The sequence below is a fragment of the Protopterus annectens genome, chromosome 2.part1 (genome assembly GCF_019279795.1).
Source record: "Protopterus annectens isolate FY-2018-M chromosome 2.part1, PAN1.0, whole genome shotgun sequence".
In the NCBI taxonomy this organism is placed as follows: Eukaryota; Metazoa; Chordata; order Ceratodontiformes; family Protopteridae; genus Protopterus; species Protopterus annectens.
This window is the reverse complement of record NC_056729.1, coordinates 1,430,096,618-1,430,119,109: the sequence shown is the minus strand read 5'-3', so window position 1 is coordinate 1,430,119,109 and position 22,492 is coordinate 1,430,096,618. Positions and strand designations below refer to the sequence as shown.

General features: G+C 42.6%; 1 protein-coding gene across 2 annotated transcripts in view; it reads right to left on the bottom strand.

Moving 5' to 3' along the window:
* Positions 1-2,038: 2,038 nt before the first annotated feature.
* FAM193A (family with sequence similarity 193 member A) overlaps positions 2,039-22,492 on the bottom strand; it is a 2,395,037-nt gene continuing 2,374,583 nt past the window's right edge. For both annotated transcript variants that reach the window (XM_044062897.1, XM_044062898.1), the window contains one exon: positions 2,039-2,927. In XM_044062897.1, the coding sequence (XP_043918832.1) occupies positions 2,834-2,927 (94 nt within the window). In that variant the 3' untranslated portion in view covers positions 2,039-2,833. The remainder of the gene's footprint in view (positions 2,928-22,492) is intronic.

Here is a 22,492-nt window from a genome sequence, read left to right as displayed (position 1 = left end):
CTGACTTTTATTTCAGAGAAATCGATGCCAAACACAAGAGGGCCCAGCACAGAACCTTAGGGGACCACAACAGTGGGAGGTAAATTCCCTTATTTTAATTTCTTGTGTCCTGTGAGTCAGCTGGCAATCCATTGCATGACTTGGGGGCTTATTCCTAATTTATCTGTCTTTTCTGCTGTGCCTGAATGTTGGATTTTGTAAAAAGCTTTGGCCAGGTCGAAGTACGCACTGTGTAACGTTTTACCTTCAGCCATGGCTTTGGTGACCTTTTCAAAAAAAGTCCACCAGGTTTAGTAAGTATGACTCGTGGCAGCCCCTGACATATCCAGACTGAGATGGGTCTGTTTTGTAGTTTCATATGTCCTGAAAGATTAGTTCCATTGTAAGTGTTTCCATGGCTTTGCATATGAGGCTGGTCAGACTTACAGGTCTGTAAATGTCTGGGTCCATGGAAGGTCCTCCCTTATGCACGGGAATTGTACAAAACCTGTATGGAAGGGCTGAGGCTGAACAATGTTGTTTGGGGGGGGGGGGGTTAAATCATGCTTCATGCTATTTAAGATGCATCCATGGATAATGTCAGGACCCATCTATATAGTATTTTTAGCTTCTGACAGCACTTTTAAGACTTAGTCTTGTGTGACACTTGGAGGTGAACTTGCATCAAAACTACTGGCATAGACCCTAGAGGTGCACAGTAACAAACCTTGTAAGATTTTCCCTTAGCAAAAATGCTGCAAATAAAATACAATGCAACTGTGAATCCTATCCGGGCAACAGCAATGTCAAGGGTATGGACATATTTCCAAAGTAACAGGAACTCTACAAAAGCTCCACCATAAAACAATTCATTGCAGCTCACAAGGTACAGAAAATGACAGCAAAAACAATATATTACTAACAAAAAAAAACTGTTCCACCACTCGTGGGGCTTTGATAGCAAACTTACCTTAATTAGACATATTTCTTACAAGTTGGAAGAAAAAATCTGACTGGGCAAAAGGTTAGTCATTCAGTTACAAATAAATACGGAAAAATTCTATTAAATAAAGTGTCACACTTGTTTTGACAAGCTAATTATTTCAAGAAACAAAATGGATAATGCCCACCAGACAAAGATGAGCTTGCTTTTTCGCATGGGCAAGTTTTTCAAATGGAAAAAAAAAGGTGGCTACAACCTCACTAAGTAAGGCAGACCTTTCCATTCTTTTTATAAATGCTTAAAACATTTACCTGATGTGAAGGTTTGTCACTGGAGTATTATCTGGCTTAGTGCTGTAAAAATCCATTTGTAACTGCTGGCCATAACCTCAAGTGTACAAACTGGCTGATGTCAGTGACAACACAAGAGTTATCACACACACATCATGCCCCTAAGAAACAAGGCTAATATATTACTATACTTCATGACCTTAGTACTCTAATACAGCATTAAACAAGACATATTTCAGTTCCTTAAAAAAGTCAACAACACTCTGAAAAGCAATAAAGGCAAGAAAAATGATTTAAGCTGAAGTAAAAAAATGGAAAGGCTCGATAAACATTCTCAGTGCAGTAAGCCATAATTCAAATGTGTAACTAGTCAGACAGCAGGCTATTAATTTCAATCTGGAAACCAAAGAATTGTAATCAGTGACCTGCAAGATTTCACTTTGGCTGGAATACTATTCTTGTGGATGCTATCACAAGTAAAACAGCCATGTATTACAGCTTTCACAAAGTGAAAAAAAAAGTATTGCGTTATGTGCAAATTTCAAGCAGAAATCTTAAGACAGTTGGGCTATGTACTACATTCATAATGTATACCAATCGCTTTTTTTGCTTTACAAGTACTATGAATGTTGAAAAGATCACAGTTAATCAAAACTGGCACATCTCAGTGAAAAATAGGACAAATTTCTGTGCAAAATGTTTATATCCCTCCTATTTCAGTACAATTATATCACCAAAGTGATTCCAACTGCAGATATGAGTTAACTGCAAAAATTCCTCAATAAAACAAAAATAGACATATTTATATAAAAAGTCTGACACAAACTGTCTGCCATACTAATGTATTCCATCTTTCAAAAAGAAAGACATGTTTTTTTTAATATTACTTAACAATATGTTAAAAAAGTAGCCAGTTAGGCTTCAGTGTTAATACAATTATACACTCTACAACAGATCGATAGTGTGAGTATTGTTCTTTTCTTAACTTTCCCATTTTGCAAGTTTTCTTACACAAGCTGGCTACAAGTCAGTGAAAATAAATCAAACACAAGAAGTGTATCTTGTACACTTCTTAAAACGTGGACTGTTGAAAAAAATGAAGTTTTTTTCTGTCTGGCATGAAATGTCAAGATTTAACTTCTTGCCTGGGGAATGCAGAAGAAAATAGGATTGACCAGGTCCATTATTCCTTTGTCCGTAACCAAAAACAGATGGCTAGAAGGATGTGGATGTGAATGGAGTCACCATAGAATATGCAAAATCAGTTTTGACCTCTATCCAAGCTAGAAAAGTAGCCTGAAGGTTTCTGAGGCCACAACAATCCATAGGAGTTGAACAAAGTTACTTAAGCTCCAACTCCAACAGCACACAGCTACAATCATGGAAGTCTCACTCACAGACTACAAGCACACAAGCAAATCCAGGGAGAAAGTGGCAATTTCTTTTCCAGTCCATATGAGTTATCAAGCCAACAGTACTCAGTGTAGATCCATACAGCACTGGGGACAAGGCAAGGTGGCCCTCGGTTCTAGGGCCAAATCAGCTCTCAGCGTAGCATGAAAAAAACCAGAAGAGATTGTATTCACTAGTTCTTGTGGGTTTCTTCTGCTAAAGTGTGAAGTCAGTGTGCGGCAAAAGTAGCTTTCTTCAAGCTAAAGTTGGACCAGTTGATTGACAGTCTTTGCCTGTTTTGTCTGGCTGAATCTAAACAGAATCTGTAAAAGAAGAAAAAAATCACATTGCAAATCCCTTAATTTAATTTGAAATAAGATGATGATGAACAATATGAGTTCTAATCACTTCTAAGGCTTCAAAGTGTCCACACACGTACATGTATATATATATATATATATATATATATATATATATATATATATATATATATGGTGACTATCTGAGCTTGTTGAATCAACAAAAAAAAAAAAAAAAGTTTTGCAAACTGATTGCAAATGTAGGTTAATGCATCATTTAAATTCTTAAAAATATGGGGGTATTGGAATACTTCTGTAGTACTTTCCCCGGGCAATCAACCAACCAATCAATCAGAACGATCATGCTTCATTATAAATATGAAGCCTGGAAGGCTGTGGATAGCAAGTTAGGGTTCTCACTAGGGCGACAGTGTTGCCTACAGAGGTATGGAATAAAGGAGTTCACAAATCAGGGCTAATCTCAGGAATACTACTAAAGGGCTTTCCTTAACTTGGGACTGACAAAGAAGCACAGGAGAAAGGCCAAGAATCAGGAAGTAGTGTGAATACCTAAGCTTGGAGTGGAACATTGCCCCGAGAACATTTCATGTGAACTGTGACCTTTACAGTGAAATATTTTAAAGGTGATTTTTTTTTTTGTGAAAGCAGGTGAGCTACTATTTGATTAAATAAATGTGTATGTATGCATGTCCTGCTACCAATGTCTTCATAACTCCTTTACTGGTGGAGTAAGCAGCAGGCATTTCAGGCACAAACACACATCCCAACCTGTCATAGCTAAATGACTGCAGGTCCCACAGGAGACATAGATGAACAGTGCTCCTACTATAAGAACTGTGGTTTCTCCTGTGTTTCTTAACAGAAAGATGATTATGGATTGGGACTAGATTTGAAAGAAGACAGTTTTATGTCCCTGCTTTCTGAGGAGATTCTTTTTTTTTCTTTTTAGTGCAAGAAGTTCAACTGTGTGGTACTACTTCACAACTCTGTCCACAGAAAAAAATACTGCAGATGCTAGTGCTAGCTGAATCATAAACAAGGACTGGCTGACAGCTGAAGCAGTTAAAAGCAACAGCTTCTAGGACTGGTCAACACAGCTGCCAACTCAGACTGTGCCACAAATGGACAAAAGATGGTGTAACATAATAATCTGTTAGCTAGTACTGATAAAGCATTTGGAATAACATGGAGTGAAATTTTATTAACCAGACATCTAATTTAAACCACTCGATAAGTGCACAGCACATATTAAAATCTTCGTTTGAACCAGAGTGAAAAAAAAACATGGCAGATTATTTGGCAGTAGACCATTTGATAGTTAACAATCTAGTGTTTAAAAATGTGCTGTCTGTTACTAAAGCTGAAACTGTACAGTTGTGTAAAATTTTACCTTAGTAGTAGATGTCCTTCCCTTCACTGTTGCAGTATTCCTTACATTAAGGATCCCCTGACGTCGAGCCATTATACTAAAGCCTTAGGCTGTTATAGGGATGTACATTACATGTGCTCCCCAATCACGGCATAGGACATAAAGGTGACACACAGACGTACCTTCCTCAGAAATGAAAAGCCCCAGGAGGAACAACAGTCCAAGGAGTAAGAGAGGAACATGTACATCCAAGAAGGAAAATGAAAACGGGGGTAGGAAGTGAATACTGTAACAGTGAAGGGAAGGACAACGACTGTTATGTTAAGATTTCACACAACTGTACTATGCCCTTCCACATCAGTGTTGCAGTATTCCTTTCATTAGGGAGAGAAGGAATGCTCAAGAGGAAACTTGAGAGGAGACAGGTCCATCAGAGCCCTCAAGAAAGCCATTCAGGACAGCCCTGGCAAATCTGACTCTAGCCCTGAAAACCATGTCCAACTTATAAGGTTTGGTAAAAGTATGCACAGAACTCCAAGTAGCTGCCCCAAGGAATGAGTTGGTATCCATCCCTTTGAAAAAAACACCAGAAGCAGCCACATACCTGGTAAAATGAGACTTAACAGTAGAAGAATGGCTTTTCCCATAAAGAGAGTAACAAAAGGAAATGACCTTAAGAGATCCAGCAGGAAACAGATGGCTTAGAAACAGATGAACCTAAAGGCCTAGGATGAAATTAAACAAAAAGTTGCTCAGATTTACAAGCTGCTTTAGTTTTATCTAAACAACATCTGAGTTGTCTATACAAATCCAAGGTATGAAGAGCCTTCTCACTACCAGTCTGCGAAGAAGAGAAAAAAGTGGGGAAGTGAACTTATTCAGAGACAATGCTATTTATTGTGGAACTGACATCTCATCAGCCAAGCGTACACACTATGCTCAGTTATCCCCACCTCACCATGGGATCTAAACTTCCCTGGTAGGCAGGCATGCCTGTCCCTTATTCTGGCTTTATGTTTTGGTACTATTGTAGTTCATATTGTGGAATACTCTTTCTTGTAGCAGCATCTGTGTACTTAGTATCTTGTAGTCTTGCACATTTTCATAACAATGGCCTTTTCAGTCATTCATTTTACTGTACACCCCTACTTACTTACATTATATAAACTTTGCATTCATCCAAACATGTATTAAGTAATTCGTGCTGTCACACAGTTTGCATTTATATGTATTTGGCCAATTGTGTTGTCAGTAATGTTTATGTGTATGTAATTTGTGTTTGTGCATGCGTGTGTGCATATGTGCCTGGTGCTCCTAATAACCTTTCATCTACTATCTTATGTGGCAAGCTGTACCTTATGTGGCAGGCTGTACCAGAGCTACATTAAAGAAGAAAAAAAATGCTGATGCTATGTACTGTTGATTCTTTTAAGTTAAAAGTTTATTTAATGCAGGGCATTTAGCCATTATGTCCCCTCTATCTAAAGTACTTGTAAAGTGTGTTCTCATACAGTTGATCAACTACATAACAGGGAAGAAGTAACCGTCCACAAATTAACATAGATTTAGGCTATGATATAGCACAGAGATAACATTACTAACTTTCGGCGAAACACTTACATTCCTGTTTTTAGGCTCGTCCAAAGCATTTGGTAAAATTTGACATCCTGTATTATTACTTAGACTTGAGGAACTGGGCCTCACAAATGGTACATTCATTTGTTTTAGAGGCCCAGTTCCTCGAGTCTAAATAATAGTACAGGATGTGCCTTACAGCATCTATAAACTGTCCTTGTCCAGAAGAGCCACAGGATACAAGACAGGGGTGATTTTTTTTATTTCCTATCCACTGGTCAAAACTGCATCTGAACAGGCTTAGGGTAGAGCTCTGTTTCACATGAACGGAGTCTGTTCCAGAGAAAGGGTAATGTCCGAGACACATACCTCTCTAACATGTTTTATGTCACAGATGAAGTTTACATCCTTAGATTGGGTAATTCTTGTGCTGTTTGTTTTGTGAATGTGTAGCAGATAGATCAGGGCTGGCTCAGAGAATGCTTTACAAGTTAGGAACAGATCGCCCACTCAATAGTCTGTAGGAGATCATGTAGAGAAGATATTTATTTATATATTTTATTTTATTTTACAGTTTGTTTACCGGGATAGTCCACTGGGCCTAGAAGAGCCCGTATTCAATGGAGCCCCGGGGAGAAAAGCTCCATAAGAACATTATACAATTTGGACAAGTCATAAAAATCATAAAAATGTGTAATACAGCTTACAACCTACAAGAGTAAAAGGCAAAAAACAATATGTCATTAAGTATTTACAAAATACCTTAGTTCATACAGTGATAAATCTAAAACAGAGGTGAGGGGATTTGTATAGGTATCATACAAGAGATATTATTTACACTCTGTATTAGCAGAGATAGCTAACTCTCTCTAGAATGTGTAAAAATCTGTTAACCAGTTTACTGTGTAATTTAATTTAATCCTGACTTGTGCTCAGGATTAACTGTAACCTGTGGAACTTGTTTAACTTGCTTACTTATGTAATCTCTGTAAATAGTCTGTTTGTAATATGTAATGCTGGTATTATGTAATGCTGTATCTGCTTACCCTTGGAGCTTTTCTCCCCGGGCCTCTGCTGAAAATGGACATGCATCCAGTCGGACTATCCCGGTCAACAAATGTAAAATAAAAATAAAAAATAAAAATACTCTTTAGTGAGGAATGTCTGTGGCTGCTTCAGCTGTTGCAAATGCCTGGTCAGGTACATGCCGAAGGGTGCATTATACTCTTATTGGTCAGACAACTTAGGGAAACAAATCTTCTGAGATGAGACTGAAAAGAACTTCTCGTAGCTTAAGATCATTTCAGGAACCGCAACTACAGAAGCACCAACCAAAGCCAAAATCTGAGGGAGTCTATGACAGGGCTACCATGAGATGGCTTCACACAATTTCATTAAAGATACTTTCTTAAAGCCTTCTTTATGGTGTTAATTAGAATCAAATGTTGTTTTCAACAAATTATGTTTAAATACTTCACTTGGAAATAATCATCTTGAGTTTTAAATCTTTTGGCGTATCCTAACTGCTGCTGATATTTCAAATTTGTTACATTGAGTAAATCACTGATTACAATTGACTAATTTCAGTCTCAGAAACTGCAGTCTGGTAGAAGAGTAGTGGGATGGAGTTTTTACAGAAGTGTCTTTTTACTCATGCTCCACAGCTATGCAATCACGGAGTTAGCATATTTAAGTAAGGGGTACGGGGATGCAGAGGGTACTTGTCCCCAGCACAAGAGAGCATTTTTGTATGTTTCATTATTATTTTACTTCAATTTACTTTTGATGAAACTGTACTCTGCCAGTGACTTGCATAGTTTCAGTCATGTTTCACTACTGAGGGAGCTGTTTTTATGGATTTTAATGCAGTAACATGTATTCCAAACAGCAAGTCATCTAGAAAAGGGAACATGGACATTTGGATTTCTCACGTTTGTGAGACTTTGGTCATCACTGCCACCAACTTGGCACACAATCTGGCTGCTGAGGAAAACCCAAATGGCAATACTCTGTGTTGAAACTTATGGTAACTCAAACAAAACTGCAGGAATCTCCTGTGGAGACAACAAACAAGGATGTGTCAAAAGCAGTTATGAAGTCCAGCAGGGACATGACATCCAGTGCAGTCATTAATAGAAAGTACAGTTGTGTACACTTACCACAAATGTAGATGTTCGAGTGTATTCACTGTTGCAGTCATTACATTTGGGTTATCTGCTTGCAGTAGCCCTCAGTCAGCCTGATTAACAAAGTCTTGGGTCCTGCGTCAGTTGCTGTCCCTTCTTCCATGACGTCAGGTCGTCAGGGGTATAAAACATGCAGCCGATGCCATTATATCAGTTTTTCTTGCCCCAGATGTCAGGTGCCCCCCCAATGGGAAGCAATTAAATATATTAATACAGGGATACACCTCCAACAGAAAAGCAAATACACCAAAAAGCTTTTAGAGCATAGTAAGTGAGAGTAGAGGTATAGCCAAAGGAAGAAATGGGGGCTGGAGGGAAGGTAACCAGAACTGCAACAGTGAATACACTTGAACATCTACATTTATGGTAAGTGTACACAACTGTACTATGTTCTCCGTGTTTCACTGTTGCAGTCACTACATTTGGATAGATTCCCAAAGCTAAGGTTGGGAGGAGGAATTTAAATAGAATTAGGACCAGCTATAAGGCCCTGCAAGACTGCAGTGGCAAAACCAGCCCTGGATTTAGAGAAAATTGGCAAATGATAATGCTTGGTGAAAGTATGCACAGAACTCCAGGTAGCAACTTCTAGGATGTCCCTAGTAGGGACACCCCTGAGAAAAGCTGCAGAGGTAGATGCAGTCCTGGTTGAATGGGGTCTGATGCCCTGTGGGAAAGGTTTTCCATGGTGCTTATTGCAGAAATGAATGCAGTGGCCTATCCATTTTGAAATGGCTTGGTTTGAAATAGCTTTCCTCTCTGCCCCTGCAGCAAATGCAACCAGTAGTTGTTCAGATTTCCTTTGAGGTTTAGTCATGTCCAAGTAGAATCTAAGCTGTCTGTGCACATCTAAAGAGTGCAGTATCCATTCCCCTTTGTTCTGTGGATTAGGAAAGAAGGTAGGCAAATGAAAGGACTGATTAAGAGCTACACTGGATACCACCTTAGGCATGAAGGAGGGATTGGTTCGGAGGGACATCCTGTCCGCATGAAAGATGATGAAAGGTTCCACTGCCATAAAGGCCTGTAATTCAGATACCCTTCTTGCAGAAGTGATTGCCAAAAGAAAAGCTGTTTTCCAGGAAAGGAGCTGTTTTCCAGGAAAGGAATTTTAAATATGCAGTAGCAGCTGGCTCGAAAGGAGGAAGAGTGAGTTTCTCCAAGACAAAGTTAAGATCCCTGGCTGGAGTTGGTGCTCTCCTGGGTGGCCTTAAATTTCTGGTCCCTCTGAGGAACTGCTTGAGCAGTGGGTGAGAGAAGAGGGGAGGCTCTGTGCTATACTGAGCTGAAATGGCTGAGGCATGAATTTTGATGGAAGAAAAAGACAAGCCCTTATGAAGCATCTCAGTCAAGTATTGTAGAATCTGAGGTAAACTGGGCACTGCTGCGTTCATTCCTTGAGACTGGTTCCAAGCACACAATCTTTTCCATTTTGCAGCATAAGATTTTCTAGTACTAGGCCTCCTTGCCTCTAAAATGATATCCACCACTGATTTACTGAGGGATGGTCAAGGAGAGATTAGGTAATTAGCCAGGCTGCTAGGTTCAGGGTTTGCAGCTGAAGATGCAGAATCCGGTTCTCCTGCTGAGACAACAGTGAAGGAGTCTGAGGCAGGTGCTATGGAGCCAAGCGTGACACACTGTGCAAGAGTGGGTACCAGTGTTGGCAGGGCCAGTCTGGTGCAATTAAAATCATCCTTGGCTTGTCCTGTTTGATCTTTAGTAGTACCTTGGAGAGCAGAGGCAGAGGAGGAAAAGGATACACAGATAGGTTTTTCCTGCTGAAGGATAGAGTATCCACTTTCCAAACTTGCTTGTGGGGAATCCTTGCGCAAAATTTGTCCAGTTGATGATTCTGGGGGGAGGCAAACAGGTCTATATCTGGGCTCCCCCATCTGCTTGTCAACATGTTGAAAAATCCTTGGTTCCAGTTTCCACTCGTGTGAGTTCATGAGGTTTCTGCTTAGTTCGTCTGCCAGTGTATTTAGTTTTCCTGGGAGGAACTGATCTTGTAGATTCACACTTGATAGCTCAAAGCTGTGTTCCACAATGACATGGCTAGTCTGCCGAGGGGGTAAAAATGTGTACCCCCTGCTTGTTTATGTACCACATGATAGTGGTGGTGTCTGTCTTTACCATTAGCTGCCCTGGAAGAATGTGGTCCTTGTAGGCTGTCAGAGCACTCTGTACAGCTACCATTTCCTTTTGATTTATATGCAGGTGCACTTGACTTGGGTTCCATTTGCCCTAAATGCACTTCCCTGCCAGGTGAGTCCCTCATGCATAGTCTAATGTGTCTGTTGTTAAGATTTATGGGGCAGGGGGTAATGTGAATGGTAGTCCCCAGTTTTGGTGGCAGGCCTCTGCCCACCAAAGGAATTCTAGGCGTAGGCAAGGTATGATAGGAATCCTTGCTACCAGATCCTGTGAACGCTGACACATAGGCTTTTGAGATACAATTGCAGTTTCCTCATATGCAGCCTTGCATATGGAATTAGAAAAATGCAGGAAGCCATGAACCCCAAGGCTTGCAGTATTTGCCTTGCAGATAGCTGGATTTTTGTGGCCACTTGTTTGAAGTAAGTTGTCAAATGAATCCGTTTCTCTGGCGTGAGGAAAGCCATCTGGGAAGTTGTATTCAATCTTGCTCCCAGGAATATAACTTGTTGGCACCAGGTGGGATTTCTTTTTTGTTTATGGTGAACCCCAGACAAGTCAGTACCCCATGAACAAAGGCCAGATGATTCAAAAGAATGTCCTTGCTTTCTGCCTGAATTAGACAATTGTCCAGGTATGGGTATATCTGAATATTTCTTTGCCTGCAAAATGCAATGACTGGAGCTAGGCACTTTGTGAATAACCTGGGCGCAGTAGATAAGCCAAAGGGCAGTGCAGAGAACTGATAGTGAATGTAGCCTGCTTTGAAGCGTAGGTATCTTCTGCAAGACTCCCTGATATGGATGTGCAGGTATGCTTCTTTTAAGTCTAGCGTTGCCACCCATGCATCCTTGCCTAGCATAGGAAGCAGCTGGTGAAGAGTCAACATTTTGAATTTTGGAATCACCAGAAAGGTGTTTAGAATAGAAAGGTCCAGGATAGGACGCCATGTAATGCCTTTTCTGGGTACCAGTAAAAGTCTTGAATAGAAACCTTGTCCCTTTTACTCTTCTGGTACTAACTGAATAGCTCCCATGTTTGAGAGAGAGTGTACTTGATTTTGGGCCTCTGCTCACTGATTTGGGGGTAGATCTGGCCACCCGCTTGGTGTTGGTAACGTGTGGAAATGAAATCTGTATCCTTGGGACACTATATTTAAAACCCATTTGTCCTGGGCATTCAGTTGGGAAGTGCTTGGAAGTTTTAAAAGCAAGTCACTGAGACAGTTTTCCATAGGGGGAGTCTTACTACTCCCAGGTTTGGGTACGGAAACCCCCCACTGCTTAGTCTTGTGTGTCCCTTGGGACTGAAACCTGGGGTTTCTGCTGTCCCTGGGTTTGGCTTGAGAAGACTTGGAGGGGGCTGGAAAGGACCAATTTTTAGAGGGCCAGTGCCTACTAAATCTAGGAGGCTGGGCTTGTAAGAAATCTTTAACAGTCTGCATACATTTTGCTTTATCTTCCGTCTTTTTAAGAACTTCATCAGGCTTGTTGCCAAACAGGCGGTCCTGATTTAAGGGAGCATGCAACAATTTTGCTTTAACATGATCAGGCAAAGATTGCTCCTTAAGCCAAGCATGTCTTATGAGCACAGACCCAGTAACAGCTGCCCTGCAAGAGGCCTCTAATGAATCAAATCCACACCGCAAAGTATGTTTTTCAACCTGTTCAGCAGAATGCATTAAATCCTGTAATAATTTATTTTCAGCGCTGTCAGGAAATAACATCATTTTGTGTTTAAGCAATCCAATAACATGTTGATACTTTAACATATGAAATTGCCAGTTTAAAGCCCTAATGGCCAAGGTTGCAGAAGTGTAAACTTTCTTACCCCATCTATCCAGCTCCCTGGAGTCTCTATCAGAGGGGGTACGATTTTTAGCAGTAGAAGCCTTAATGCCTTTGGGTTCCGTCTCTGGATCCACAATAGGATTTTTAAAAAGGAACTTGTGAGAATCAAGAACCCTGCAACATCTGTCAGGTTTTCTGGGAGCAGGAGGCAAAGAATCAAGGGCCAAACTAGATTCTGAGAAAGCATCATCAGCAATGTCTAGTACAGGAGGTATAGCTAAAGGCCTATGCTGAGGCAGGAGTAAGAAATCCCTAAGCCTCTTTTTTGAATCAGAAAAATCCTGGCTTTCCCAGTGGAAATGCTCCCTTAGACTATGTAAGGTTTCACCAAAAGAAAAATCCTCTGGAGGGGAAGCAGAGGGAATAAGAGTCCTCTGCATCAGAATCCTCATAAGTAGATAAGGGCAAATCCAGATCATCAGAAGAATCAGAAAAATCACAATCCTGTTCAGAATGTTCATAAACAACTTCAGTCCTAGGTCTCTTAGAAGGGGGAGGTTGGCTTCCCCTGATTAGAGTTTTAAGATCTTCAGCCATTCTTACAATTTCTTTTTTATGCATAGAGGCCTGAGCATGCAGCCTGGATGTCGGTTTCAGAGGCATGGTTCGAGATTCTGGCCTAATGAAGGAGGCGTTGGTTTAATATGCAAGTCCATAGGCCTGAATACACCCTTAGAAGCCGGTGCCTGCACAGTGGCTCCGGACCCATCCAAGGTAGAGACATCCGCAGGTTCCACAATTGAAGCATCTCGCGGCATACCGGACTCCGAGTGGGTCTCAGTAGAGGCCTGCAAGTTAGAAGTAGCGGGTAACAGGGGCTGCAAATGCACCTCATTGAGTACCGGCGAACTGGCGACTTGCTTAGGAGAAGTGTCGTCGGTAGCTTTGGACCTCTGTGGCCTGTCCTGTCTTTATCTTTGCGTTTTTTCGAAATCCCGGAAGTCTAACAGACAACATTTCTGGATAATTAAACCGAGAACTGAAATATTTAGAAGCGAAAATATACTGACGACGGATAGTGCGCTGTTTAAATAAATCACAAAACCGACAGCAAGGTACGTCGTGGTCAGGGTCTAGGCAACGAATATAGTACAAATTAAAATCTTTGTGAGGTATTTGCTTTCCACAAGTAATGCAATTATTAACTTTTACTGACATTGGTAAGGAGCAAGAAAAAGTTTCCCCAATGGGGTACTTAGCTTTAGTTGAAGACTTTGGTTCTGAAACTCGAAAATGAAAATTTCAGGAGTCAGCCAACCAGCACTTGCGAACTGCTTCTGCTTCAGGCACCGCACGGCAAGAAAGACTGATGTAATGGCATTGGCTGCATGTTTTATACCCCTGACGACCTGATGTCATGGAAGAAGGGACAGCAACCGATGCAGGACCCAAGACTTTGTTAATCAGGCCGACTGAGGGCTACTGCAAGCAGATAACCCAAATGTAATGACTGCAACAGTGAAACACGAAGATCATCATGGTGTGGTAATGTTCATAATGAAATTACAGAACTCCAGCATAACACAGAAAAAAGAAGTTATGTACTCAGCATAACGTTCCATCTGAGTAGTTATACTTCATATTCTGCAACCTGTGAGTATTCGGATCCATACCGGATCGGAGCCGGCAACTTTTATTAAGCATCTGCTCCAAGCTCCTCCCCTTACCCATAATCCCTCACATCTCCTACCTTCCCTCAGATCGAGTTTGTCACTATTCAAACTATTAGCAACTCAATAACAGCACTAATCTAGAACAGGTTCAGGGGAAGGAGAGTGGGACAGTTGCAGAAAATGAAGTATACAGTACAGTTGTGTACACTTACCATAAATGTAGATGTTCGAGTGTATTCACTGTTGCAGTCATTACATTTGGGTAATCTGCTGGCAGGTTGCCTTCAGTCGGCCTGATTAACAAAGTCTTGGGTCCTGCGTTGATTGCTGTTCCTTCTTCCATGACGTCAGGGATATAAAACATGCAGCCGACGCCATTACATCAGTTTTTCTTGCCCCAGATGTTAGGTGCCCCCCAAATGGGGAGCAAATAAAATTAAAAACACAAAATTATACCTCCAAACAAAAGCAAATACACCAAAAAGGCTTTTTAAACATAGTAAAAGAAAGTAGAGGTATAGTCAGAGAAAAACAGGGGGCTGGGGGGAGGGTAGCCAGGACTGCAACAGTGAATACAGTCGAACATCTACATTTATGGTAACTGCACACAACTGTACTATGTTCTTCGTGTTACACTGTTGCAGTCATTACATTTGGGTAGATTCCCAAAGCTATGGCTGGGAGGAGGAAGTTATACAGCATTAGGACCAGCTATAAGTCCCTGCAAGACAGCAGTGGCAAAGCCAGCCCTGGACTTAGAGAAAATGATAATGCTTGGTGAAAGTATGTACAGAACTCCAGGTAGCAGCTTCTAGAATATTCTTGGTAGGAACACCTCTGAGAAAGGCTGCAGAAGTGGATGCAGCCCTGGTGGTATGAGATCTGATCCCCTGGGGGACAGGTTTTCCATGGTGCTTATAGCAGAAATGAATGCAATGGCTTATCCATTTAGAAATGGTTTGTTTTGAAATAGCCTTCCCCCTCTGCCCCAGCAGCAAATGCTACTAGCAATTGTTCACATTTTTTTCGAAATTTAGCTCTGTCCAAGTAGAATCTAAGTTGTCTGTGCATGACCAAGGAATGCAGAATCCATTCCCCTTTGTTCTGTGGAATGGGGTAGAAGGCTGGCAAATGAATGGACTGATTAAGAGCCACACTGGAAACCACCTTGGGCATGAAGGATGGATTGGTCCTCAGAGATACCATGTCCACATGAAAGATGATGAAAGGCTCCACTGCCGTAAGGGCCTGTAATTCAGATATCCTTCTAGCTGAAGTGATTGCTAAAAGGAAGGCTGTTTTCCAAGAAAGAAATTTTAAGTCTGCAGTAGCAGCTGGCTCGAAAGGAGGTAGAGTGAGTTTCTCCAAAACAAAGTTAAGGTCCCAGGCAAGGGTAAAAGCTCTCCTGGGAGGTCTCAAGTTCTTTGCCCCTCTGAATTGCTGCTTGAGCAGGGGATGAGAAAAGAGGGGTGGTTCTGTGTTATAGTGAGCTGAAATAGCTGAAGCGTGGATTTTAACAGAGGAATAAGACAGGCCCTTGTGAAGCATCTCAGTTAAGTATTGCAAAATCTGAGGTAAATTGGGAGCTGCTGTGCTCATCCCTAAAGATTGGTTCCAGGCACAGAATCTTTTCCATTTGTCAGCGTAAGATTTTCTAGTACTAGGTCTTCTCGTCTTCAAGATGACATCCATCATAGGTTTGCTGAGGGATGCCAAGGGTGAATTTAAGTGATTAGCCAAGCTGCAAGGTTCAATGTTGGAAGCTGGTGGTGCAGAATTTGGTATTCCTGCTGAGACAGCAAGGAAGGTGTATGAGGCAGGTGCCATGGAGATATTTGTGACACACTGCGCAGGAGCGGGTACCAGTGTTGGCATGGCCAGTCTGGAGCAATCAAAATCATTCTTGGTTTGTCCTGTTTGACTTTTAACAGAACTGTGCAGAGTAGAGGCAGAGGGGGAAAGGAGTGGACTGATAGGTTTTTCCAGCTGAAGGACAGAGCATCCACTTTCCAGGCTTTTTTGTGGGGAGTCCTTGTGCAAAATTTGTCCAAATGGTAGTTCTGGGGGGAGGCAAATAGATGCTCCCCCATTTGCTTGTCAACATGTTGAAAATCCGTGGTTCCAGTTTCCACTCCTGTGGATCCATGAGATTTCAGCTTAGTCCGTCTGCCAGTGTATTCAATTTTCCTGGCAGGAATTGAGCTTGTAGGTGCACTTGGTAGCTCAAGGTCGTGTTCCACAATGCCATGGCTAGTCTGCAGACGGGATAGGAACGTGTACCCCCCAGCTTGTTTATGTACCACATAACCGTAGTGTTGCCCGTCTTTACCATTAGTTGTCCTGGAAGAATGTAGTCCTTGAAGGCAGTCAGAGCATTCTGTACAGCTAACATTTCTTTTTGATTGATATGTAGGTGCATTTGATTTGGGTTCCATTTGCCCTAAACGCACTTCCCTGCCAGGTGAGCCCCCCATGCATAGTCTGATGCATCTGTAGTTAGGGTTTTGGAAGCAGGGGTAGTGTGAATGGCAGTCTCTTGTTTTGGTGGCAGGCCTCTGCTCAACATAAGAACGCCAGGTGTAGGCAAGGTATGATAGGAATCATTGTTTCCAGGCTGTGACAATGTTGACTCCATAGATTTTTTAAGTACCACTGTAGTTTCCTCATATGCAGTCTTGCATATGGAATTAGAAGAATACAGGAGGCCATGAACCCCAAGGCTTGCAGTATTTGTCCTGCAGATAGCAGGGTTTTTGTGGCCACTTGTTTGAAGTAAGTTACCAAATGAATTTGCTTCTCTGGCGTGAGGAAAGCCATCTGGGCAGTTGTATTCAAGCTTGCACCCAGGAATGTAATCTGTTGAGAGGGTACCAGTTGTGATTTCTTTTCATTTATTGTTTACCCCAGACAAGTTAGAACCTTTTTTTTTTTTTTTTTTTTTTTTTACAAACGCCAGATGATTTAGAAGAATGCCCTGGTTTTCTGCCTGAATTAGACAATCGTCCAGGTATGCATATATTTGAATATTTCTTTGCCTGCAAAATGCAATTACTGGAGCCAGGCACTTTGTGAATACCCTGGTCGCAGTAGGCAAGACAAAGGGCAGTGCAGAGAACTGACAATGCAAGTAACCTGCTTTGAAGCGTAGGTATCTTCTGCAAAATTCCCTGATTGGGATGTGCAGGTATGCTTCTTTTAAATCTAGAGTTGCCAACCAGGCATCTTTGCCTAGCATAGGAAGTAACGGGTGAAGAATCAGCATCTTGAATTTTGGAATGTCCAGAAAGGTGTTTAGAGCAGACGGGTCCAGATACCTGTTGGATAGCTCCCATGTTTAAGAGGGAAAGTACTTGTTTTTGAGCCTTTGCCCAATGATTTGTGGGCAGGTCTGGCCACCCATTTGGTTTTGGCAACGTGCAGAAATGAAATCTGTATCCCTGGGACACTATATTTAAAACCCATTTGTCATGGGTTATGAGATCCCAGTTTTTTGCATGAAGAGCAATCTTTCCCCCCCAAAGGGGCGGCTAAAAGACAACTGCTTGGTAATTTTAAAGGAAAATCATTGAGACTGTTTACCATAGGGGGTGTCTTGTTATTTCCAGATTTGGAAGTGGAGGCCCCCCCCATTGCTTAGTTCTGAGTCCCCTGGGACTGAAAACTGGTGCTTTTGGTGTATCTGGGTTTGGCCTGAGGGGATCTGGAAGGAGCTGGAAAAGACCAATTCTTAGTAGGCCAGTGCCTAATAAATATTGGAGGTTGCACTTGTAAGAAATCTTTTACAGTTTGCATAGATTTAGCTTTATCTTCCATCTTTTTTAAAACTTCTTCAGCCTTATTGCCAAACAGGCGGCCCTGATTTAAAGGAGCATCCAACAATTTTGCTTAAACATGATCAGGCAGAGATTGCTTCTTAAGCCAAGCATGCCTTCTAAGCACAGACCCAGTAACAGCAGCCCTGCAAGAGGCTTCTAAAGAATCAAAACCACACTGCAAAGTACGTTTTCCAACTTGTTCAGCAGAATGCAAGAAATCCTATAAATCTTTATTTTCCACACAGTCAGAAATCAACGTCATTTTCTCTTTAAGCAGTCCAATAATATGCTGTTGATATTTTAACATATGAAATTGGCAGTTTAAAGCCCTGATTGCCAAGGTTGCAGAAGTATAAAACTTTTTACCCCATCTATCCAGCGCCCTGGATTCTGTATCAGAAGGGGTAGGATTTTTAGCAGTGGAAGCCTTAATGCCCTTAGGCGCCTGAGAAATGGTTTCAGAATCTGTAACAGAATTTTTGAAAAGGAACGTGTGGGACTCAGGAACCCTGTAGTATATGTCAGGTTTACTAGGAGCTGGAGGTCAGGGAATCAGGGGCCATACTGGATTCCGAAAACACATCAACAATGTCTAGTACAGGAGGTATAGCCAAAGACCTATGCTGAGGTAGAGGAAGAAAATCCCTAAGCCTCTTTTTTTGAATCAGAAAATTCCTGACTTTCCCAGTGGAAATGCTCCCTTAAAGTATGTAAAGTTTCCCCACAAGAAAACTCCTCGGGGGGGGGGGGGGGTAGAAGGAATGGAATCCTCTGCATCAGAATCCTCATAAGTAGGTATGGACAAATCCAGGTCATCAGAAGAGTCAGAAGAAACAGAGTCCTGATCAAAAGATTTATAGTCAAACTCGGCCCTAGGCCTCTTAGAAGGGGGGGGGGGGGGGTTGACTACCCCTGATTAGAGTAATTAGATCTTCAGCCATTTTGATCATTTGTTTTTTAGGCATAGGGGCCTGAACATGTGGCCTGGGCGTCGTTTTTTTAGACATAGATCGAGATTTAGGCCTTAGTACTGAAGGTGGAGTTGGTTTTATATGCAAGTCTGTAGGCCTGAATACACCCTCAGAAGCCGGTGCCTGCACAGCGGCTCCGAACCCATCCAAGGTAGAAACATCCGCGGGTTCCATAGGTAAAGTATCTCGCGGCATACCGGACTCCAAATGGGTCTCAGTAAAGGCCTGTGAGTCACAAGTAGTGGGTATCAGGGGCTGCAAAAGCACCTCACTGAGTACTGGCGACTGGCTTAGGAGAAGCATCATCGGCAGTTTTGGACCTCGATGGCCTGTCTCTGTCTTTATCTTTGCGTTTTTTCGAAATGCCGGTAGTCGGATGGCTAACCGTCATCATTTCTGAATAATTAAACAGAGAACCGAAATATTTAGAGGCAAAAATGTACCGACGACGAATAGTGCGCCGATTAAATAAAGCACAAAACCGACAGCGAGGTACGTTGTGGTCAGGGCCTAGGCAAGGAATACAGTTACAAGTGAAAATCTTTATGAGGTATTTGCTTTCCACAAGTAATGCAATTATTAACTTTTACGGACATTGGTAAGGAGCAAGGAAGAGTTTCACCAATGGGGTACTTAGCTTTTATTTGAAGACTTCGGTTCTGAAACTCAAAAATGAACATTTCAGCAGTCGGCCGACTGGCACTTGCGAACTGCTTCTGCTTTGGGCACCGCACAGCAAGAAAGACTGATGTAATGGTGTCGGCTGCTTGCTTTATACCCCTGACGACCTGACGTTATGGAAGAGGGGACAGCAACCGACGCAGAACTCAAGACTTTGTTAATCAGGCCAACTGAGGGCAACCTGCCAGCAGATTACCCAAATGTAATGACTGTAACAGTGAAACATGAAGAATATCTACTCAGATGGAACGTTATGGTGTACATAACTTCTTTATCTGAAGAAGTTAACTTCATTTATCTGCAACCTGTGGGACAGAGTCCCCAGCTACCAAACCTCCTGGGAGGCCCTCATGGAAGGATATTCCTGAGCACCGCAGAGCCAAAGGATGCTCTCCCTCTAGAGATCAAATCCCAACTTATAATGAGAAATAAATGTATGTGACCTTGCCCAGGTTGCTGCTGCACAGATATCATCCAGTGAAACCCTAAACCAAAAGGAAGCAGAAGTTGCCATAGATCTGGTGAGCTTTAATAGGACCAGGTGGGGACAGACCTTTATCCTTATAGACTTTCAGTATACATTGTGTAATCCATCTAAGCTGAGACCTTGGAAATGGCCTTGCCCAAAAAGGGTCTGGAAAAGGACACGAATAACTGGTCAGACTTATGAAATTGTTTAGTCCTGTGTAAATAGAAACAAAGCTGTCTATAAACATCTAGCAAATGCAGCTTATATTTATCCTTGTTCTGGAAATTTGGAAAGAACACAGGTAGATTAATCATCTGGTTAATATTTGACTCAGAAGCAACTTTTGGTAAGGAAGAAGGGTTCGTGCGGAGCGAAACCCTGTCTTTATGAAAGATCAAGTAAGGGGGCACGGCAGACAAAGCTTGGATCTCAGAAACCTTTCTGGCCAAAGTAATAGCCACTAAAAAAGCTGTCTTCCAAGACAGGAATTTCAAACCTACTGACGCTGCTGGTTCAAATGGGGGAGCCACCAACACCTGTAGAACTAGGGTAAGGTTCCAAGGAGGGACGGAATCCTTAACCAGGGGACGTAAAAGAAAAGTAGCTTTCAAAAAAGCTTTGCACAATCTCAAAGAGGCCAGAGCATTCAGACTTTCGCCAACAAGAAAATTAGATATGGCTGCCAGTTGTACTTTCCCCGTAGAGGAACTAGCCCCTTGTTGAAAAATATAGTATAAAAACTCCAACACTACAGGAACAGGGGCTGTAAAGGGATCTAGATTCCTCTGAGAAGCCCAAATAGAGAAGCATTACTATTTGCTGCGATAAACCTTCCTAGTGGAAGCTTTGTGGGATGCCACCAAAATATTCTTTACTGAAGATGACAGACCGGGAGTCATAGCAATCAAGGGAACTGGAGCAACCAAGCTGTTAGCTTGAGGCTGTCCAGATCGGGTGGACTGATGCCCGAAGGATGAAAGATGAGATCCGGGCAGGGATCCAGAATCTGGGGAGGAGTTAGAACATGAGACCAGAGGAAGGGGACCCACACCTGACAAGGCCAGAACGGGGAAATGAGGATCACTTTTGCACCCCAGTCGGCAAACTTTCTGAAGAAACTTTGGAATGAGAGGTAACGGGGGATAAGCATACAGTACCCCGGGAGGCCAAGCATGGACGATAGCGTCTCTGGTGGAGTCCCTTGGTGAGGGGATCAGAGTGAAGAACTCGCTGCACTTCGCGTTAGAAGGAGATGCGAAGAGATCACAGCAAGGCTGACCCCATGCAAGGAAGATGATCTCCACTACTGACTGTTTCAGAGACCACTCGTAAGGCATTAGGATAGCCCAACTCAGTCTGTCTGCTAAAATGTTGGAGCGTCCCAGGATGTGCATTGCAATTTGAAACAGACTGGTGGAAATCGCCGACTTCCACACTCTCATGGCCTCGCGACAGAGAGGGTAGGATCTGGTTCCTCCTTGTTTGTTGATGTACCAGACAACAGACATGTTGTCTGACTGAACTGCAATCGTTCCCAGAGGAAAAACAGCATGAAAGGCTTACAATGCTAAAAGCACTGCTCTCATCTCCAGAACACTGATATGCAATCTAGTCTCGGTCTGAGACCATGTGCCTTGGACCATTCACCCTAAATAGTGCCCCCCACCCGAGCTAGGAGGCATCCGTGGTCGCTGTGGGTGCTATGAAGGGACGACCTGCCAAGATTTCTTGCAATTGGAGCCACCAGAGAAGATAAATCTTGCAGGCTCTGCTGATTCGTATTGGATAGTCCATGGGGGAGGGGGTCCTAACCAAGACCACTGAACTGCCAGGGTCCACTGAAGCACCCGCATGCGAAGGCGCACACAGGGAAGGATCGAGATTGCTGCGGCCATGGAGCCTAGGGCTCGGAAAACATTGCTCGCCGTTGGCGTCCAGGGGCCGAGGATCACTGACACATGAGCCCACAGGTTCTGGACCCTGTCCAGAGTGAGAAAAACCTGCAATAGTAGAGTGTCCAGCCGTGCCCCTATAAATTCCAAGGTCTGTGTCGGGTTCAAGTAGGACTTGGAGATGTTGATGGTAGCCAATAAGGCAAAACAACGTACCCAACACACTAGTCATAGGTGACTCTATAGTCAGGCACACTGATGTCCCACTCACCAGGCTAAACAAGGAGAAGGTTACTGGCAGCTGCCTGTCGAGTGCCAGGATCCATCACATAACGCATGCACTCAGGTCACTCCACAGCAAGTACAAATATGACTGTCATTGTCCATGTTGGTGTGAATGACCTGAGACTACCTCCCTGGACTACCGATCTTGTAGCCCAGGCAGGTATGCCCCTAGCCCTGAGTAGCATTCTGCCATCGCCCAGAATGATACCACAGTACAAGGACAAAATGATTGACTTCAACAATTGGCTAAGCTTCTGGTGTCATTCTAAGGGGATCCAATATCTGTCTGCTTGGGATGACATGGTCGACAGACCATGATGCTTTGCCACAGATGGCCTGCACCTGTCACCCCTGGGATTCCGGACACCGGCTAAGGCTCTTGCTGCCCCTATAGTGCCGTTTTAGGCAGGGTTCAAATAACAAATTCACCACCATTACAGGAACAGGCAAGCAAAAACTGAGGGTAATGCTACTCAATGCTAGAAGTCTAAATCTCAAAATGCACTCACTCGACCACCAGACATACTTTGAACCAACTCCTTGTTGCAAGGAAGAGTGAGCAAATATTGCCAAGTCAAGATGTGCCATGCTGATAGACTCCTACCCAAGAAAACTGAATGCTGTAATTAAATCAAAAGGTGCTTCAACAAAGTATTAGTTTAAGGGTGTGCACACTTATGCAACCAGCTTATTGTATGTTTTTTA